This window comes from Botryllus schlosseri, chromosome 2 (genome assembly GCF_051294905.1).
Source record: "Botryllus schlosseri isolate E-star chromosome 2, Bs_hap1, whole genome shotgun sequence".
In the NCBI taxonomy this organism is placed as follows: Eukaryota; Metazoa; Chordata; class Ascidiacea; order Stolidobranchia; family Styelidae; genus Botryllus; species Botryllus schlosseri.
In genome coordinates, this window is record NC_137237.1 from 29,013,862 (window position 1) to 29,035,832 (window position 21,971).

A 21,971-nucleotide genomic window follows, 5' to 3' on the forward strand; every position below is an offset into this window, starting at 1 on the left:
TATAATTGTGTGTAAATACTTTCCAAAATACGTCTTATATGTGAGCTTACGGACGTTTATCACCCGATAGGCGGAGATGTATGGTACCGGATCAGGGCTTTGGAGCCGAGAGCCCGGACGCCGAGAGCTCCGGGAGCCGTTGCATTTTTACCGGAGCTGGAAGCCGTGGAGCCGAGAGCTCTGCATAAAAATTCAGCCGGATCCGGAGGCCGAGAGCTGTGAGCAAGTTATTTTGAGGGGTAGCTCCTCGGCTCCGACGTATTTCATAGAGATGCTATTATATATATGCACAACAACCAGTATCTTCACTGCTGGAGTTCAGATAATCTCTAACAGCAGCCTTCGCGAAATATAAAATCTTTATCCTCTTTGGGCGCTACCTTTTCCGACTAACCATGTTCCTAAGGGATTTATAACAGCAGAGCAGTTCATATGTTCAATTTTACAATTTTTCAATGCATGAGTGCCGAAACCTCGGTATGCTAAATATGCCTGTGAATATTGTGAGGTAGTTTCGGCTGCATACCCGCAATTTCATCATCAGCACAACCTTGTTTGGCCAATTGTGTACGGTTCGAAAAAAATGATCATAATTGTTGTTATGGCGAAATGGGGAGAGAGGGATAAAAAGCCTGATGTCGTTGCACATGTAGAATATGACGAGGTCCCGAGCCGAAAAAATTCCATCTTTATCGTTCCCTATGAAATCGGTTGAGCAAAATACTTCGTTCTTCTTTCGTGATCGTTTCTTTAATCGGGCCGCGCGAGAATTGGTGACGGTCGGTGTTATTTGTCTATGCAATTTATGCATGCGTATTGGAATTCATTACTGCGTATGATCGTCATTCACTCCAGTGAGGATTTTTCTGAGCGTAAATATAGGTGGATGGCAGAAGAGTAGCCCAAAACGCCGTTGAGCACTCAGCAAAACAATTGTCGCGTGTGCGAAGCTACTCAATGTGATATCAGGACCCCACGGTATTTTATGTTGGAGACAAATTACTGATTTGATACGCGATTTCCAATTTTGTAATCATCTGCTTCGTAAATTCATTCTGGATGTCTGCTTGATACTCCAGTATTCCCGGATTATCGCGCACTGTGTGACTTGTTACGTAAATGTGCATTGTGCAATGTGCATACTGCATGGGTTTAAATTCGTTATGGGCATTGCGCAATATGCATGACGCAGTGTTTTAATTCGGTTCGTTTAAGCGGGAAAATATTATATTCCGATAAACTTGATCGACAGCGGATGGACTGGTTAACGAGTGCATCAATACCGAACGTCAAACCGTGGCCATATTGAACAATATTGGTACAAATCGAATTTCTATTGATGAGGTTCGTGATATCTGCCCTCATATTGCTCTTACAGCAGTTACAGTTGAATAATAATCGCACATTTAACGATTGAATTGAGCTGCATAGCTTAATGTTAACAAGTGCAGTGCCAGTGTTAAAACGGCCGCGTCAAAATTTTAATGCTGTACACAGCAATGGCATCGAGTAAAGTGCGTTCTAGTGCAGCTATGTTGTTATCGACAATTGACAAGTATTCATAATGACGTCACAAGCCGGCACGGCGGCACCTATGTCTTCGTTGCTGCATCCGATGTTACTGGCGGCTGACAGACTCTTGATTACTTTAGATAACTAACCTACGGGTAAATTAGTAATCTATATAGACCAGGGGGTCCAACCTTTTCGGCTAAAGGGCCACATGAAATTTACGGACGAGTGCGCTGCCCACTAGCCGCGCCAGGCGCGTAAAATTTTCAAAGTATATATTATTATTAATTGGGTATATTGCGGGTCGACTGTATACCGCTTGCTGGGCTCAGTTTGCAAGGACAGGACTATTCGACCTCTGGACATATCGATATCGAAGATTTCCGCTAATATAAGACAGTCATTTTTAACCTACATTTCATAGTCGACGATCTTTCTGCGAGCGCAAACGCGAAGACTTTCTCTCGCAATTGCGAATATAGTTAGACTCAATCTGCTAAATCAGGCGTTTTTTCATTTTCAGGAGGGGGTAGGCTACAAAGAAAGAAATCGTCTGACAATTATACACGCGAAGCGTGAAGAAAAATTGTACTACTCTTATAGTTTATTGTAATGTAACACGGTTTTCTAAAACTGTGACTGGACCGGGGCGCATATGGCCGGGAGGCCGCGGGTTGCCCACCCCTGAAACAGACAGACACCTTCGATAGTTTTCAGAGCCGGAGCCGGAGCTGGAGCCGGAGCAGTGGTAATAATGCGGGTCCGGAGCTGGAGCTGGAGCCGGAGCCATTGTATGATAGAAGAAAGCTCCGGAGCCGGAGCTGGAGCAATGCAAATTTACGACTGCTCCAAAGCCCTGGTACCGATGGATCAAAAATTGCAAACTGATCTCTGTCCCTCAAATCTTCAGCCGAGAATGGCAGATCCTTTGCTGCTGCCACAACACTTTGGCCCAAGCTCTATCTATCGCGGACATTGACATGAATATCCGCCTTTTTAAAAAAAGTTTATGAACGTTCAAAATTTGTTGCTCGAGCGTATCATCGGTCCCCACCCGGTGGGTCCAAAGGCACACGACCACGAGACCTATGAGACATACGCTCAAAAACTCAAATTTCTCATCTTGTTTCGTTGTATATTATAATCTAAGCTGCAGCAAGCCAATGAAGAATGTTTCTTCGCTACCTTCAATAATAAAATAGATTATATCAAGTCAAATGTTGGCGTAAAATCACGTTTCGGTTTACGCCCAAACTTACAAAATTATTGGCACAGACATATTACCCGTAAATCGACATTTTGACCTACAAATACCTCGTTATGGCTATAAAACTCCACAGGTAACTATGATTTGCAGCTTCTATATATGTAGGCGCGATTCTGTTGTTAAGTGATTAGTTGGTCCAATTATTTTACTTGATTTGGCTATGGTTACCAATTACCATAGGCCCTCCAACCTATAAATATTGTAATTGAATTGAAAATACTCTACTCGAGGATGGTATGGGATTAAAAATATAGCCTGATACCAGCCCTACACTTCACATTAAAAATTATGGCTGGTTTGTTAGTGTGGAAAGTCATATAGAAAAATGTACACGTCGATCCAAATTTATTTTACACCCCCCAAAACATAAATCATATGCCACAGACCCCATGACGCACGCAGGTCTAAGTTTTTTGCATGTGAGGAAAGATTCTGCCAGCATGCAATTGTAGACAAATTCGCGTTCTGTAATCATGGGATTATCACAGAGAATTTTTCAAGTATTTTTAGTCCCACTGTCTCATCGGTAACACATCTCGCCTCCCACGTATGGCTGGAACCCTCAAAATAGTCGGTTAAGCAGCTATAGTAAGCAGATATTTCGTCAATGAAGCTATAATTGCCCTAGATTTTCAATTGTCAATGTCAATCTACCATGACGTCACAATTGAATATTCGTGACGTCATGACTTGAAAGACATAATGAAAAACTTGTTTTAAACAGGTCCTTGTTTTAATTATGTTTGTTTTAAATTGATTTTTGTTTTAAATGCAACCCTAGTGACAAGGCTGGCGGTTGATATTGGAAATAGAGCATTAGCATACTGGTCGAGCCAGCACGAGCAAACGTTTGTGAAGTAATCATCTCCTACCATCTTCGCACACGAAACTCGTCAATCCTTCGCAGTTGTCGATGTTTAAACAGTTGAGCGTGCCATCAACCCAATAGCCAACTTTGGAATTCCTAGAGGTAAATGAAAAGTCAGTCGTAATCACATAACTCATCTGATATGCGTACGTATCGGCATCAGCATGGTCGTTGTGGCGCGAAGTGTACCTTCACTTCGCAAGAATAGATATGCGACGTTTCACCACTATGCCCGTTCTATACCTTGATATAGTCCAAGCTAGCCGTGTCATTGTAGAAATTTCACCCCGTTTTCGAATTTTAATTTGGACTATACACCGATCTCTGTTTACGCCAGCTTTCCTTTACTCACCAATTCGTGCTTTCTTTTTTTTCGCAATTACGTCATCAGAGTCCACCACAGCAAGTCTCAATCCGTCCTTTGCGCATCTGCTTCGTGCCAACTCTCGTGAGCCTTTCTCGCCATCGAAGTTTTTTATTGAGAAGAGCCTGTTATTTATCGCGCTTCTGGTAGGATCAGAGGGTTCTAAAGGTGAAAATGGGTAACATTTGAAGCAATCAATTTCCATATCGAGTAAATCAGATTCTCACGTCTGGTTACGTTTATTTTTGAATTATAACGGCTACTGTGAAAGCACATCCGTTACGGCTGTCAGTTCTATATTACACCCTTCCACGTACTATTCAAAAATTGGAACTAGGTTCAGTCAGTTCCGTATAACCTACCTTTGTCGTGAATGAGCCGAGGTCGAAGAACTCACCCTTTCCGTCACAAATTACTAAGCCTTTTACGTATCAATTTTCGATGGCAAGAGATACAACTTATGAAACTCACGTACACGTTTACATATTATTCAATGAGTTTTGATTTTGGCTGCTTCCGCCTCTACTGTTCGATATCTCAAGCTATGGTTTTCGTTGTAGAAAGTATAGATTATTTACAGCTTCATTGCCAGCAAATCGATTCATCTCGGGTGAATAGAACTTACCTACAAAGCAAATGAATGGGAGAATGCGCCCGCAATCGATGTCATTCCAACTGTTTTGTGGCCACTCTAAGGCGGCACAATCCTCCTTCCTATGATCATCCGGCTGACCCGGTCCCCTGCAAAAAATATGACATCGCAAACATATGTTTGTTGATCTAGTCCAGTGGTTCTCAACCTTTTTCACCTCGCGGCACCCTTTGGAAATGAAAAATAGTTCGCGGCACACCATCACAGGAGTTCTGAACTTTTTCGGCTTACAGCAACTATAAACTAACAGAATACTAATTAGCACCAAATAGTAACGCTGACTAATGTGACCTCCTCTGCAGTCAATCCAACAATGCCTCTGCACTTCCTTTCTTTTAAAATAAACTTCTCCATTTCAATATTTCTATAAATAAACTTTTGTACGTATAGCGTCCTGAATATAGCTTACTAAGCCGTGATAGAAAGTCGTCGTCTTCCTCGGGCCAGAATATCGTTCCTTCGTGATTACAACAAATAGTACGTATTCAGACCTAAGTAAAAGTGGTCATTTTGATGTACGGCTGCACAGAAACTATAGATAGCCTACTATTTCCTAAGATTTGTTTGACCATAAATCTGCCCATTGCCGCATTGGGTCGAAGAGGTCAAGCACGATCGCCGCTAGCGAATACGGAGGCGTAGAGGTGTAAGCCATACCAGGCTATACAATGCATTTCCACGCAAATCATGTAGCACAAGGGCCGCCAATCTTTCGTATGCAGCGTGACAAAATATCAAAAATTATAAAATATTACCAACTGGCGTGCCAACCATTTTTAAATTTGTCATATTTAGCGTTTCAAGCAAGGAATCACACCAACCCCCCATCTGTAGCTGGCAACGCCATCGGTTACGTCAGTGATTCTAGCAGTATTGGTCGCGGAGGGTATAAATCTTGGTCGCTACTAAACTAGTCCTACCGACCAATGTACGCAATGTGTGCAGACTGTGCACCATTTAAATTTAGGCGCGTAATGATCCATCTTATGTGGTTGCCTTGATCGTTTCCAAGTGTACTGTGTTCGGTACCATAGCCAATAACTGACAGGTCCATCAAAGATTTTATGAGGAGATGGCCTGATGATAAAAATATGCCAAACCCTGCAAATTGTTTTGGCAACGCACACAGCGCATGGAGTCGCATGTTTCTGAACGTTAGTCTCATATCGTGAAAATGCCCTGGGCCAAAATGCTGGTTCCTATAAAATATTCGCAATATGCATATGCAATATGCATGGTGCACATGCACATTCCTAGACTAAAGATTCCGAACGATTTCATACGATATTTGGTTGCCGTATATATAGTTACCCAAAATGAAGACATCAGGTCACGGTAAAACGCGCGGAGCGCGAAAAACTATGTCTAGGATAACCAAAATCTGCCCCCAAAGACTCTGTATTATGTTGATTTATCAAATAATTTTAGCTTTTTCCGTTTTTACAACTTATGTGACATGTTTTGCAACAAACATGGTTATAATATGCCGTTTTCGTCAAATCATTTGGCGTGCCATGAAAACTCATATCACGTGCCACAAATGGCACGCGTGCCGCGGTTTGCCGACCCCTGGTTTAGCATACAGGAAGATGCGAAAGCCATACCTCAATAGCTCTACTGGCACTCACCCGCAGTTCAATTACACTTCCAACAGACCAAGCTTATTACCTCAGCGGCGAAGAGGTTTGTTGACTGATATAATTTGATCTACCTTACTTCTAAATTCTCATATTCGTCGACAGTAACACAACGTTGTGCTACAAGCCTAATTTTAACGGAACTTCCGGCACGATACCTAACAATCGCAATGTGGATTGACGTATTTGTAATTCGAATTTGTAAAGGCGAACGTCAATTCCGAAGCAGTTAATTTCTCGCTTGTGATTGGGGAGACAATGAGGATTAGAAAACTGGATTGTCAATGTCATACAGGCGTCGCTATGTCGGCTCTCCTCAGCGATCAATAGACGTATTGTGCAAAACTGAATGAAGCCTTCATGGCACACGGCATGTCTGGTAAAGCGAATTCGAGGGGGTTATTGATTGAGGGCATAACATAACTTTTAATTGCCAAATGTACAAACTTCACATCAAACTCGATTTAGACTATTGATCGTTTGCTATAGACTAGAATTATTTTGCGCATAATTTCAAAATTCCGAACAAATCGCTCGCGGAAGACTTGCGAGACGTAAAAGGCACACTAGTGTGCCGCGGCACACCAGTTGAGAACCACTGATCTAGTCATTCTAAAGACATAAAATGGCACTCGAAAGATTCGGCACTTAGGTGGGATGGGACACTGGCAGCGACACCGGCAGCGACCACAATACATATATCCATTATACGTTGTAAAAAGGTGGTTCGGAAAACTACTAAATACAACATATTTCGTCATGGGGTATGACATGACGACTTCATTTGCACCCAAGGCTTTGGGGAAACCTCACTTTTTGTTTTCGCTGTAACTGTAAAGCTGATCACGAAACTGCTGCGTAAGGCTTCGGCTTCGATTTTATATAACAAACACTGACCGAGGTCGACTCCAGAATTCCATTCTAAGTGTTGAAGGTTTATCTAGGCTCCTCTTCGCCATCTCATCCGCGTTAGCGGTGTCTTATAAAAAGCTTAGAAGTGGGCCGTGCTACAATTTGGCAGATACGGAATAAAAATGAAGAAAATTTGCCTGGTGTAAATGAACATAGTAAACAACGCTGCGATGAAAATATGACAAATCCACGTGTTTCGTTGTCAATGTAGGTATCAGCAAATTTTACAAAGTCACACATAATATTGACCCCACATATCGATCCGATCTATATTTTTGTAATACACAGCTTGCAAAACCGTACTCACCAATTTGTATATTTAGAGACGGGAGTGCCGTCATTCCAGACCCACTTGTTTTCATTTGCGAGATCAGTCATGCCGATTATGGGGCTCCAATAGTTATGTCTGAAAATGTAAACACTCTTTCAGGGTATTGATGATGCGGAAAACACATAACTGAAAATATGAGATTTATTTCTTCTGGCTATCATAGGCCATACACGTGCGGGGGCGTTTGGTCAAACGGCTTGGTAGTAATGACAAACCCAAAATGGTACTGTTTACACGGGAGCAGTATTAGGTGAGCATCTGAAGTTGCAATTTGTCATCAATGAAGAACCCGCAGTCAAAAACGTAAACCAAGGCACTAATCAGCCAGAGGCCTACTGGATACTGGACGCACGTCAGCCAAGCTAAGACGGCCTTTATGGTTACTAGCTGGTCATATGAGCTCAAGGTTTATCGAAATATGTATCAAATGGAAACTCTCAAGCTACTCTCGCACTGATCCAGGGAATGAAAGTTGTATTCTAGCCGAAAATCAGGCGATAGAAGTAGACAAAAACTGACATATTCTGTTTTGCAATAATGCTATAATACCTAAAGATAGGGCGCCAACTAGGCTGGAGGTATTCAAAACAAATATCAATTTAAAACAAGCCTGTTTAAAACATGGACATTGTTTAAAACATGTTTTGTTTATTTTCCACATAGCGCATAAGTCCGTTAAGCGGATATTATATCTTCTTTCAAATAAGAAGCCACTATAAATTACAACGTACTTTATTTCAAAATTGAAAATCATTCCATTCTCAAGAGCTTACATCATCGCTTGAGGTCTTGTTAGCGAACCAAAACACGAATACATCAAAATACCACTGTGTGTATGGCTAAAAATAAACCGATATTTCCAACTTTCTTTTATGGTTTGATCAAATTATTCTCGTTTTCATGAATGTTGACCCATGAGTCGAAATCAGTGTGGCAAGGCTTAACTGCTGTGATTTACACTTTTTAGATAAGCGGTTATTGCGGCTCCACTCGATTTGTTCGGGAATTATCACAAAAATTAAGTAGTTGCACGCAATTTATACACATTAGGAGTCACCAATTGGATCTCCTGCATGAAGCCAGAAAACGTGACGGTTCTTCGCTGGAGATAATTATCATTGCCTGGTAGTGATACATTTTACGAAGTAGCATAGACCAAGGCTAAGTTGTATACTTACTATAGTAAGCAGGGAAGATAACTGAAACGTATCGAGCTCGTCATGCGTTACTCAAAGCACCACGAAAATATAGCAGGATATGGTCTGAACGGGAATCAATACGAAACGCCCATGCAAATGTCTGGCAAGCTGATCTCGATTACAGATATATTTGTCCTAAAATGACGTCACTGGCATTTTTCGAATTTTCATGCCTGTAATGTCATAGAGAGAGATATGATATTCTTTTCCGCCTGCACCATCGAGATGCTTTGACGACGGAGTTGCGATACGGCCCCATGAGGTCATCTAGTCTGCGCCCCCGTTTTTTTTCTCCTCCATGCTATCCGTGATTGCTGAGCGCCTAGCAGGATAGCTGTGGATACCAATTTTCGAGTCTTTGGTATGACCCGGCCGGGGATCGAACCCACGACCTACCGCTCGAGAAGCCGGACGCATAACCATTACACTATCTCGTCATATTTGGTGATACGATTGGTTAATGGTTTAATATACAATGTTCTTCTTAATTGTCTAGTTGATGCTGACGATTAGAACTGACGAATGTTCTGTTTTATCTCAATATGAATATATTATTATTAAGTATAATTGTCAGTTCTCTCGGTATCTCGAGTTACCCCGTTAGTAGAGCGAATCGAGTAGCGAGAGACCATATATTCCCATATAGAAGTTGTTCGCTTCTTTTTTCACTGGGAGCCATATTTTTTCGCAAAGAGGACGCCTTGAAACCTCAATTGGTCGTTCAACAGCTTTCAATACATGCAGGACAAAGCTACGCATGTTAGTGAAGATGACATTTCTGGGTTAAGCAATGATCAACCAACAGTATTGTCACGCAGCACAATGAAATAAATATGATCAATAAAAATCCCAAATTATATTGATGTTGTGTAGAACTGGCAATATTTTCTTTATTGTCACATAAAAGAAACATATTTAAGCTTCCCACATCATCCATGATGCTATGATTCATAATGAGCGATGTGTAGTGAGCTTCGTTTTCGTGAAACCATGACGTCACAGAACTCTAATTGAGAATAGATAGTCCTAATAGGGCTCCTTCGACGGAGAAGGTTTCCGACTCCTGAACTAAGCGATATCAGAATACAAAAGAAAATGTCAACTTACGTGCCGAGACCGTCATACATCAGGTCACTAACTTCTCCTGTGATGACGCTGGTAGTTATGAACACTAAATTTAACCATCCCAAGTCTTTGCATCTCTGTGTTGCGCCTCCCCACATTTGGTCATTACCCGAATAGAATCCGTATATATTACCAGTTGTTTGACCTAGTGACCAGTAGACGTATTCATCCGCTGTAAAATTAATTCAGCATTAGAAGGGCGTGTTTTACATTGTTACGTCTCTGATATCGTAACGATTGGATCAGGGGTCAGCAACGCGGTGCCCACGGGTCAAGAAGTCAGTCAAGAGGTTGTTGTTGTTTATTGAACAATTTTTTGGCGCTCATCGCCTATTCAGGCCATTTCCCCCCTCTTTTCCTCTATCCTCTCTCTTTAACTTTCACTCCAAAAATCACTACTTCTACGTGTACTTAAGCAAAACTAGTTCTACTTGTGTACCAACTCTACCTGTAAGCTGCAAGAAGTATCTCAATATTCGGCGTATAGCAGTGGCAGAATATAGTTCTCTGTCTTGTGCTGCCACATTGTGACATCGTGAAATGCTGATATTTTTTGACCTCTAACATCCAATACCGATATTACCTTCAAAGTGTCATCCGCGTCAGCGGTGTCTTACAAAAGCCTAGAGGTGGGCCGTGCTGTAAGTCGGCAGTTACGGAAAATATGAAGAATATCGGCCTGGTGTAAATGACCATAGCAGTCGACAAACACCATGAATACCCCAAAACAAACAAACAAAAAACCTTCAAAGTGTGATGTCGACTCGATATTCTCGTCTAATTGGTTATCGGTCGGGCTCTGGTATACACTTGATATTAAGATTCCGCGCCAGATGTGGATTTAGTAATTTGGCAGAAATATATTTTGATTCTGATTTTAGCGTGAAAATATGAATTCTTGGGAATTTCCGTCTCATCCAAGCGAATATGAGCCGGTGAATTACATAATATAGATTTCACTCTGGTCATAAAAAGATATATATTGTACGATTCAGATTTCGAATTTTATGCTCGCATTTGCGAGTTCTGCAGTTGCATTTCTTGAAATACGTGGTCGTTTTCTTGAAAATCCGCGCATATGATTTTATATGAACGAGTGCCGAAAATTTATTCCCACAAAGATCTGTGGTGGCGAATGGTATAATAACGGCCAACTCTTCTGACGACTCTTTTGGGTATGATCGCAACATATATACGGCCAAAATTGAGACACATAATTTTCATTGAACATATAACGTCCATCCCGGTCATTTTTATCTAGCAGCTCATATTGCAGTTGTTCTGCAATAGTGGTTATTTACATCACAGGAATAATTGAAGATTTGAAGTCACGCTGATTGACCATACTGTTCCGACTTATTTATTTTTTCCACAATCCGAAACATCTCTGTACAGCAATATGTTTGTATCAGTAGGCTATTGGGAATTCAGCAATTAAAATGAGTTTGCACCGTAGGATATTTCATCTCAGAAGGTCAGTCTGTTGATACGAGTCATGAAGGTACGGCAGTCATGAAGTGAAACTGCCGCGTAATTTCCCCATTTTAAAATAAAATAAAAATTGTGTTATCAATCACTTTGCAAATTCAAAGGCTTTGAGCACTGCCGGTTCAGAACGACTGTATTAGGCTGACAGGGCCAGGCCAATATTTCTTCATATCATTTTAGAGCTATCGACAACTTTCGTAGGCTACTTGGCGTTCGTTGAACACCGCTTCTGCTGATTTGATGGCGATGAAGAACGGACATAAATTTGTATCAGTTAGGACATGATTCATAAGTCGAACTCTGTCGGACTTCAACTCATGACAAATTATTGGTGCAGCGCTGAGACATACGACGTACCAGTTCACAGCTATAGTCACCAAAGGTATATAAGAAAATTCATACATACCTTGAGCCATGTTGGCTCCGAAGAGGAGAACTGCACTCAGTATCAATATCATCGTTCGTTTGGATTATTTATTCTGTAACGAGTCAAGGAAATGAAATCATAATTTGGGTATAATGAGACGGTCGCGAGTCAACGCCGCTACATTTCGGAAGAAATGTATAGACCTGCAATTTGATTACGATATTTCGGTGTACGAAAAGCTCATTTTCATCGTTCAGATCACAAATGAAAGGATCTAGTAATGCGTAATTTAAATAGTGTTTCGGATTTTAGCTCCTAATCATTGTCCAAATCGTAATTCTTAATTCATCCACGTCCCACATCAAAATCAAATTTCAATCGCAAAGGGCACGAAAATTATTAATAAATAATTAATAAATCATTACAAATTTCAGGTCCAAGTCCATATCGAACAGATTCGCCATGATCAATAATTCAAATCAGTCCTCTCATTTCCGGAATGACTGCATCGTGCATATACTTATTGAAGTGCCATAGATTAACCGATTCCAACTGTAAACTTAGGTAAGTCGAGAACATTAGTCTTTTGCGTAACGACAGAAAGAGTGATTTATCGACCTGAGCGCAGTTTGTTACGGACTGGAGAAATGGTAATGAGTCTCCATCCTCACATCTATTCTTCTTACTAGTGAAACGCTCGGAAAGGTTAGCAAAACCTCATCATGTCGCAATATTGACGAGAGGCTGCATATCTTACCAAGCTGAATCGATATCACGCATCAAGCGGTTATTTTAATAATGTGACTTCCCAAATGGCCATTACTATACTTGCAAATTATAAGGAAATGAATTGCATTTCCAACAGTCGCAATTCGATACCGCCGAATGGGTCTGGCTGGTAGCTAATGTCCACAGCTGCATTTATATAGAAAATAGGTTATTTGTTGAGACTATGATCCCATTTGCTATCTTTTGGAATTGTCACATGTCACTTCCATATGGTGGTTCACGTAGTTATCAGAATATGCGAAGTTTAGCAATAAAAGAAATTCTATCGGTATACAATTTGACGATTGCACCTAGTAAAATACTCGACGCTTTTAGACCAGTAATACCCAACCGGAGTGTCGCAGAAATTTAGAATGCTCGAAAGTGCTGCAAGATTACGAGATATCGCAAAAGGCTGCTATGTTCATTCACTTGGCCCAGCTCAGAGGATATAAAATGGCGTCCGCGGTCCTTTTAATACAATTTTACGTGGATAGATAGCGTAGTGGTTGCGGCACCAATGAATGGGTTGCGGGTTCGAGTCCGACCGAGGTCGACTCTGGAATTCCTACCAAATTGTTGGAGGTTTAGCTAGGCTCTTCCTCGCCATCTCATCCGTGGAAGCTGGGTCTTATAAACGCCTAGAAGTGGGCCGTGCTACAAGTCGGCGGCTACGGAATAAATACTGACGAAAATCAGCCTGGTGTAAATGAACATAGTAGTCGACAAACAACATGAATACCACAAACAAAGAAGATAATTTTATGGGACCACGAAGCACCTTCCAAAAAATAAAATGCGGCATACAAAATCTTTCACTCTAATTTTGCAACTAAACTCGAAGCACGATGGAGGCTTAAAATTACTTCCTTAATAAGCATAAAGTAAAGTATTTTAGGCAGATTTATTCAACTGGAATTTTTCTTCCGAGGTTGGCGTGATTAATGTCACTATATTTATTGATTTCATAATAATAAGCACAATTTACAGAAATGAGTCTGTAAACGCGATTATCAGGAAACGATGAGTTTCTGACATCTCTTGGAAACGATGGGATAGTGTAGTTCTGGAGTGTGCAGCCTGTGGATGCGAAACGTTTAGGTATCGACATTCTGGCTCCGGCCCTTTTCCGCCCCAACACACACAAATATATAAGTGGATTTGTCCAACATGCCAGGCCACGAAGTGTGCCAAAAAGATCAGAGGCGATATAAAGGGGGCCAAAATATGACCACCGCATGTTGACCGAAACCTTCGATATCGATACGTTCTGGTGCCTGTTCTGCAATTTGAGCACCCCGGTATAAATGCGGCTCGTGATGGAAAATAATGCACCACGTGAAAGAATGCGAAATCAGGATCGTATGTGTTTCACGAAATAAGTTATTCTGTTAGTTTGGTCTGGTATGTGTGAGCGATTCCATTATCTTTTGAGTAGCGACAATCATTAAGTAAATTGACGGAATAAGATCACCCATGCTTCATCAAAGTAATTATTAGCAATACGTCGCCTGACGATAACATTCGTAAACCTGATCCGAATCTGATTGGTTGTAACTAGGACTGTATTCAAAACAGAAATCACTGGAAAACAATTATTTAAAAAGCATAGATCTTGTTTAAAACGTGTTCTAATTGAAATTTTGTGCCATGATTCGTTCAAGACGAAAACTATAACATCTGGAATTACAATATAGTGTTTCTCGCGGGTGCTCGGCATGGAATGCTGGAATGTGATATAGGCTACTTGCATTCAAGAAACGCGAAAAAATCATTCCAGTCCAAGGCATACTGTGCTGCATGAAACAACAACTGCTTGACCTTTCCCACATTGTCGACGATGCTTTTTATAAATAGGTCATCCTTTGCAACGGAGGCATTTTCAAAATCGTCCCACTCGTATAGTGATTAAAGGCACTATGCAGAAGACTCATACGTCGCCGGACATTACCCAACGCCGATTCCCTTTGGTACGTATTCAGGGTTTCATCAATATTTCATCAGATTCGTCCTCTTCAGTAATAATTCGAGTTGATTTCATTGGAAATTCTCGCAGTTTCTGAGTGCTACTCTTTTCAAGTGGATAGCGGCCATTGCCAAGAACGTGACCATCAAACACATAAAACATGGTGGCCTACACACGACGAATCTCATGGAGTGAACTTCGAATTTGTCCCCGTATGACGTTGGTTGTCATTTTTATATGACTCCTTGGGAACTAAAATTAAACACATATGGTCAATATGGCGCATTTAACGAAGAAAGTTGCCGACCACTGTCCTGCATGGACCAATGATATCTTTGACCAGCACTACGTCATCATACCCCGCTTTTGCGTTCGGCAGTCATCATCATCAGAACATTCATTCATTTCAAGTGATATGTGAACCACCGACGGTGTTGAGGTCCAAATCAACGCAATATCGCATACCTCCACAATATCTGGGGCCAGTCATCGGAAGGTTCATACTACATGTTTTTTCGTAGGTATTACATAATTATGACATAATAATACTATTAAACAAATTTAGTTCAATTGGCATTTGTTTGAAACAGTGTTTGAATTAAGTGAACACGTGGGCTGAAAGAGCATCAAAAACTTCATCCTATATACAAATAACAATACTATTGACAAAATTAATTGATGCATTGCCTTTAAAAAATACACGCTGGTTTTCGTAACATTAACGCGTGTGATATTGATGAGTGTAGTGAGCCGACCGAAATCAATATAGATAGGTCTTGCATTAAACTTTAGCTATTCAGGCTCGATCGTAAATCGCGTAAAATCCCGACAAAATGAATGATGTTTCTGTCCATCGGAGATATAAAGAGCAGTGTTGATATTTCCAGCTGACGAAAGTGGGGTCTTGGGAGTGAAGCTCTCAGAGGTGTATTGTTATGAACGATATGTCTCATAATGATACCAAACGTAGCCGAGCTCTTACTAAGGAAGTAGGTCCACCCGTCCTATTGATGCCGTAAAAACCAGCGTGTTGTTTTGTGTTTATTTATGTTGGTTTTTCGTAAGATTATGAGCCATTTATAAAAATGCAAGGAGACGGCTTCGCAATTCTTTGGGAAAAGTTTTAGATCCACTCGTTCATCCTCATCTTGTTAGATCCAGCCTTCATATACAGTCGACACCTTCGTTCCGCTCACTTTTGGTTGAATTACACGAAGAAAACAGCTTTGTCCCAATAAAACGGAATATAAATTGTTCGTCACATATCATGCGTAAAGACAGACAGCGCATCGAAATAACTGTTTTGTTGCATACCTCCGCTACCGTACCGTCCGTACCATACTCTTTAGCAGGACCGTAACAGCACTTCGTCTGCCCCCCCCCAAAAAAAAACGTTGGGCGTGGGCTCCCCACAAGGTAATAAACCAAATTTATTGGGGGGGGGCTTCGCACCACAGACCCCCCCCCAATTTCCGGACACCTCTTTACCGCTGCTTCTTAGCGAAATTTGTTGTACTCACTTTAGTTATTCGGCTTGTTTCGAATAAAAACGCGCGAAACGAGAAATATTTGTATACTTCATCATTGAATCGACCAATTTTCATCGATAATTGCATATATATTGCTGTTAATTTTTTATCCTCTCTATGCTCATGTAATCAGACTTACCGGTACAGCTGAGTGAGGTGTCGTGGAAAATGTATGGCCCGTAAATGATAATTAAACATATTCGGGGGAACCCGTTGGTATAATGCAGTGGTTCCCAACCTGTGGTACGCGTACCACTAGTGGTACGCGAAGGTCTTCCAGGTGGTACGCGAGTAGATTCTGCTTTTTTTTCGACCGACGGTAGTTATTAGTTAAGGTGGGGTTGAACACAAAGATTGTTCTCCAATACACTTCAGGCTTAGCATGGCCTCCTCGTACTAGACTCTAGCTTCTCACGCTATTCCCCAGCTGCTAATTTCCCCTTCTACGTGGGAGCGCGAGCAAGGATTTTTATCTCTGATGACTATCAAGTCGAAGAAACGAAACCGACTAGTTGCGCCCATGCAGGACTTTCGATGCGCTGTGAGCAAACATATGCCCCGCATCGACCAACTAGTGCAGTGGTTCTCAAACTAGGGGTGGTGGTGAAAACATCTGAAGGGTGGCGCGAAGCTGAAGCCAACTGAAAAAAAGTTTTCGCGCTTCGCGCGATTTACCCCTATCCAATCACATTGTTTTTGCTCTGTGTGTAGTTCTGATTGCATATTTGAGAATTCTATCATCAACTGTCATAACCTTCCATGCCATCTAATTATTAGTTGGGATTGCTAGCATTCTGGTTGCATTTTGTGATATGACGATTAGGGGGAGGGGGCGAAATTTTTCTCTATCATAAACGGGGGCGTGTCTATAAAAGTTTGATAACCGCTGAGCTAGTGGAAAATTAGCTAATGCAGCCATCGCATAAAAAACAATTTCATGCATCCCATTAACCCTGGCTGATAATGCCTAGTTTATTAGTATTTGCTATTACGCCTCGCATGGGTGAAATACGTCGTTATGACGTCATAAATGACGGAAACATTTTTGACCGCCTTCAGCGCGCGTAACTTATGTAGGTGGTACGCGAGCACTGCATAAAACCTCGAAATGGTACGTGGGTGAAAAAAGGTTGGGAACCACTGGTATAATGACTTCGTTACGTGATGGTATTTCGTGGCCTGTCTGCTATGTCAATATTGAAATCGCCCTGGCAAATTAAAAGACGCACATGATTTCAAATTGGTATTTCTACACTGGCAAATAATTTTTCTCTGTGGGATGGCATTTGTTTTGTGGGGTTCCGATTTCCAGAACGAAGTTTTTGGTCAGCATAAGGGCAGTCCTTTTCCGCCAAGGTTTTCTCGTTCTGGCACACTTCTCGGAGTCGCATGTTACATGGCCTGAAACTTCATGTCTTGCTAAGTCGTGGCGTGATAATGGCCGACGCCGGAATGCTCATTTCTATAACTTATGCTTATTTTTTCTTGGCGGACGAGTACCCAATAATCAATAATTTTGACACCAATAAATCACGCGCAGCGCGAAAATTTTTTCAAAAAGTTTCATATGTTTCCAAAAAAATACAATATAATTAATGTTAATTCACGCGATAATTTTGGGCCTCCTTCGAGCTCGGCCCCCCAATTGAGAGGTTTTGGGTGCGGCAGTTACGGTCCTGCTCTCTAGTACTTGGGTGGCCAAACCTGTTTGGTCAAAGAGCCACTTCCGGTTTTTCGAACCATTGCGCTGACCACTTGAGTGTTAATGCCCTTTTTTAGGAGCGAGCCGGTTCAAGCCGGGAATACACGATTCGTAAACGCCTCAAGTATGTTTCTTTCATATCTTCTCAAACGGACGCGATGCGACAGAGGAGAGGGACGAGGAAAAAAGAGGTGCAGAAAGAGCAAGAGTGTGAAAAGTCGCATCCATATTCGCCTTCATGCCTATTTTCATATGTTAAGCGCTATGTCGTGGACGGAAAAACTGATGCGACGTTGGGTTGGCGCTAATTCAGGTTGCAGTGGTTGAACGCGCGGCTATATATATTCTGTATGTCGCAATACAATAGGTTCGTTGCCAGCAGATATGAAAATTGATCATGAAAAGCTTATTTGTTCGTTGCCATGGGTTTGGTAGGCCTGTATGCACTATTTACCACTTCCTAATGGCCATTTTCACGGTTTCTGCTCTCGCGTCGCTTCAAGAAACAACACACGCTACTATTCGAATACAATCAAATGTCATAGTCAGGTAAATATCACAGTAGCATAAGTTTTCGTCTTCTCCGATGACGCAATCATACTACTATCACTGAAATGGAAAAACGGGACATTTCAGCATGCGTTCCCGACAGATCGTGTGTTCCAGCCTTTACGTAACGATGAACGGAAGGCTTATCATACTACTTACCGAAATTACTGACAATTATATCATGAAAAACCAGTGTGTGTTCTTGATCTAGCCGCGCGAGGCGCGAAAATAATTAATGAATGCGGTCTATATATTTGGTATTTTCATATAATGGGGTTGCATTTGTACCTGGGTGCTCAGATCGCAAGTACAGCAGTTCTCGTCGCCTGGACATGTCAAGGGCAAACGTTTCGGTCAACACACGTCGAAAATTTGTTGCCAAGGTTTAAAAGCCTAAAATCATTCTGGGAGCTCACTCGTGAACTCATATTTTGATCGACTTGTTATAAATCATGATGTTTTATGGCACCGCGAGATTACAGGCGCAGAAATGCTAGTCACATCACTAGACTAATGCATATCAGCATCCTTGATCGATATGCCGGCAATTATTGCGAATACAGTTACGGTAGACTGAGTTCTATAAATTACGGCCTATTATTGCATTGTTGTTTTGTAGGAGAGGTACTAAATGTAAGAGATGCTTATGCATTAAATCACTCCAGGCGAGATGAACATATTCAACATATATCTGCCGCGCAATACTGTACTTTGAGAAAAATAACTAGAGATTGCTGAGGTATAGCGGGTTGGCTTCTGGCATGAGCATGGCATGAATACGACATTGCGTCGAAAATCTTTTATAACAATCCAAATTCTGCGGTGATGCTACTACCAGTGGCGGCTCGTCCTATAGGGCAACTGGGGCATTGCCCCACCTAAAATTCTGTTCAATAACAATTTAACCATTTATAGACGCACAGCAATCAATATATACCGGGATCACAGCGAAACCCGCGTTCTTGTGCTTTCGCTTGCAAATGCCCATACATAGCGAAGTTTCTGCGAAAATCGAATTCTCTTCTGTGTTTTCGCTTTGCGAATGCCTAGCCGGGGCTTGCCCCGGTAGCGCTCATAACAAGCTTTCACTATCTATTCTCTCAAAGCCGCGCACAATAAAGAAACGGTGATTTACTCTCTCCTATTCGTAAAATGGCCGAGCAAGCGGGGCAAATATGCCTGTTTGCCCCTAAGGTGTGATGTAACAATCGTATCTATATCTGAACTCGGTTACCGTAATATGCGTTGAGTCGACCTTTGCTGGTATAGGTCGATTTTGACGGTGTTTCGCACCATGATAATTCTTGAAACTTGGTATGATATGTCGTGAAGGTAGTATTTAACACTGCTCCAAGTTTCAGGCTTGCTACTTAAAGATAAGGGTAGTGATTTCGTTTCCGAAGTTCAGTGTGTGCTGATCTATCATGTATACATTGTACACATGTACAGCAAACAGATTTTACTCAAAAGCCGGTATTGGTCTCCATTCATTTTGACGATGTTCCATACCGAGATCGGTCATGAAATTTGGCACGGTTAGTCTTAATGTTAGTATCAAACGCTGTACCAAGTTTTAAGTTTGTCACTGAACTATGTTAGTGGTAATTTCCAAAGTCGAGTGAGAGCTGACTCTTCATTTATCGCTAACAGATTTACGCAAAAGCCGTTAATGGTCTCTATTGATTTTAACGATGTTCCATACCTAGATCTGTCATGAGCTTTTGCACGGTATGTCTTGATTTTAGTATCGAACGCGGTGCCAAGTCATCTCGATGATCACATGAAACAGCTAACTAAGATTCTCGATTTGCATTCAAATATTCACATAATTTTATGTTCGCCAATGTCCATTTCACTGTGAAATTGTGGCCTTCAAACCATTTGCTTACAATCCCCAGTCAAATGAGATAGCTATTTCATTTTCGATGTCGGCTAACAGCTGATCATTCGATCAGCCTATTCCTCGATCTATTTTACTCAAAGTTCGGTGTTCGTCTGTTTGTATTGATTTTGACAGTGTACCATGCCGGAATGAGTTATGGGATTGCGTATGCTACTTCTCGATGATTTCTTGTAACAGTATACTAAGTTTACGGCTTAATTTCATTCATGTATTTATTGACTAATATATTTTCCAACGGCGATTTCGCAGCAGACTTGTAGACAGTAAGCCGTATGTGTTGTGTCACAGTCTCCAGTTTCAGGGCCAAAATGTCCTATGTGGTTGCGAGGCTGCTGTCCTTAGTTCTTCAAAGACCATTCAAACTGATGTTCTGGATTCAATCAGAGATGCCACTGAGATATTTTGGAAAAACCCAGATTTGGACGTTGAAAAATCCCAGAAAAACCCAGATCCTATATTTCACTCAAATTTATATGATATATATAGCTGCAAAACAGTGACTGAGAGTCATCAATGACAGTTATACGGACATAGAATAAGTTTTAGCCCTTGATATTGAAATCCCAACTGTTCATTTTCATACTTTACATTTTGCTCAGTTAAATGAGCAAATCCATCGAAATATGATGCTTTCCTCTCGACACATTGCTACGGGCATTCGGTATGGAGGGGGGGGGGGTCAATACGTAGTTTATTATACATTCGTAATGTTTGTCACAATGCTAATCCCCATCTGTGATGAGGATGATTTTAGGGTAGTTCCAGTGACTGTGAGCTGTCCAGCAGATAGATTAAAAATAGCTTTCGATTCATTAAACCTGGGACAAACACTTTTATCTGGGATGTTTAGTCGCAAAAGAAACTGCCAGATCATGAAAATAAGGGTACATTTGAATTTGACAAACCCCCCTCCCTCTGAATAACTTGCCTGTGTGCCCAAACTGTCTCTTTGAGTGTCCCTGTTGAAAGTGAATATACTCTGATGTCAACATGGTAAATTAGTTAGATCAACATTTGGCCTTTCCATGTGCATTAATTGCATACTTTACAGCAGTTACATACTATTTACTGACACACAACAAATTCGTTGCAGTGCTAGCATTCAAGTCCTAAATCGCTTGGAATTGCAAAACAAATGCTCCAGAGTTGCCTTGTGAAAATGAAATTCTGCGACCTAGTAGTCAGTATTCAATTAAGCTCTCTCATCACGATAAGACCTCTCATTTTAATAGTAAATGGGTCTCTTTAGACTCAATCACAGTAGAATCCGTCGATATTATAAGATCTTACTAAGCTAATATTCAATTTTGCGCCGTAAAATGGACCTGACAAACATGATGTTGAAAAAAAACAGATTTCAAGCACAAAAACCCAGAAACCCAGGTGATGCTCGAAAAACCCAGATCTGGGTGGAAAAAAACCAGGAGTGGCATCTCTGGATTCAATATGACAGGCCAAATCTATTAGATAACAATTGCGTAGGTCTCCGAACTCGTTGAACTTTCCAGTTAGGCTTACGCAATCTCTCGAGTTGTAGTCATTGGAATTAGTCAGGTCAAGTCAAGTGCGAACATGAATCGTATTGAATCTTTGCTCCGTACGTAGTTTACGCAGTTGCCTTTAGAGCGAAAATTAAAGATCTAGAAGTTGTCCAGTCCATTGATCTAATCGTAAGCCGGGTGCCTCCGCTTTTGTTACCTATCACCAGTGGCGGCTCGTCCTATAGGGCAACTGGGGCATTGCCCCACCTAAAATTCTGTTCAATAACAATTTAACCATTTATAGACGCACAGCGCTCAATATATATCGAGATCACAGCGAAACCCGCGTTC

At 41.3% G+C, this 21,971-nt stretch overlaps 2 protein-coding genes across 3 annotated transcripts in view; both read right to left on the bottom strand.

The window, feature by feature from the left end:
• LOC145434664 (uncharacterized) overlaps positions 1-11,771 on the bottom strand; it is a 14,908-nt gene extending 3,137 nt beyond the window's left edge. Inside the window, exons 1-3 of the mRNA XM_080312006.1 lie at positions 11,762-11,771; positions 9,850-10,039; positions 3,652-3,743 (exon numbers count right to left, since the gene is read on the bottom strand). Coding sequence (XP_080168132.1) covers positions 3,652-3,743; positions 9,850-10,039; positions 11,762-11,771 — 292 coding nt within the window. The remainder of the gene's footprint in view (positions 1-3,651; positions 3,744-9,849; positions 10,040-11,761) is intronic.
• The window catches only part of LOC145457518 (chromosome-associated kinesin KIF4A-like), a 252,540-nt gene that overhangs the window by 112,116 nt on the left and 118,453 nt on the right, over positions 1-21,971 (bottom strand). The gene's annotated exons all lie outside the window — the stretch shown is intronic.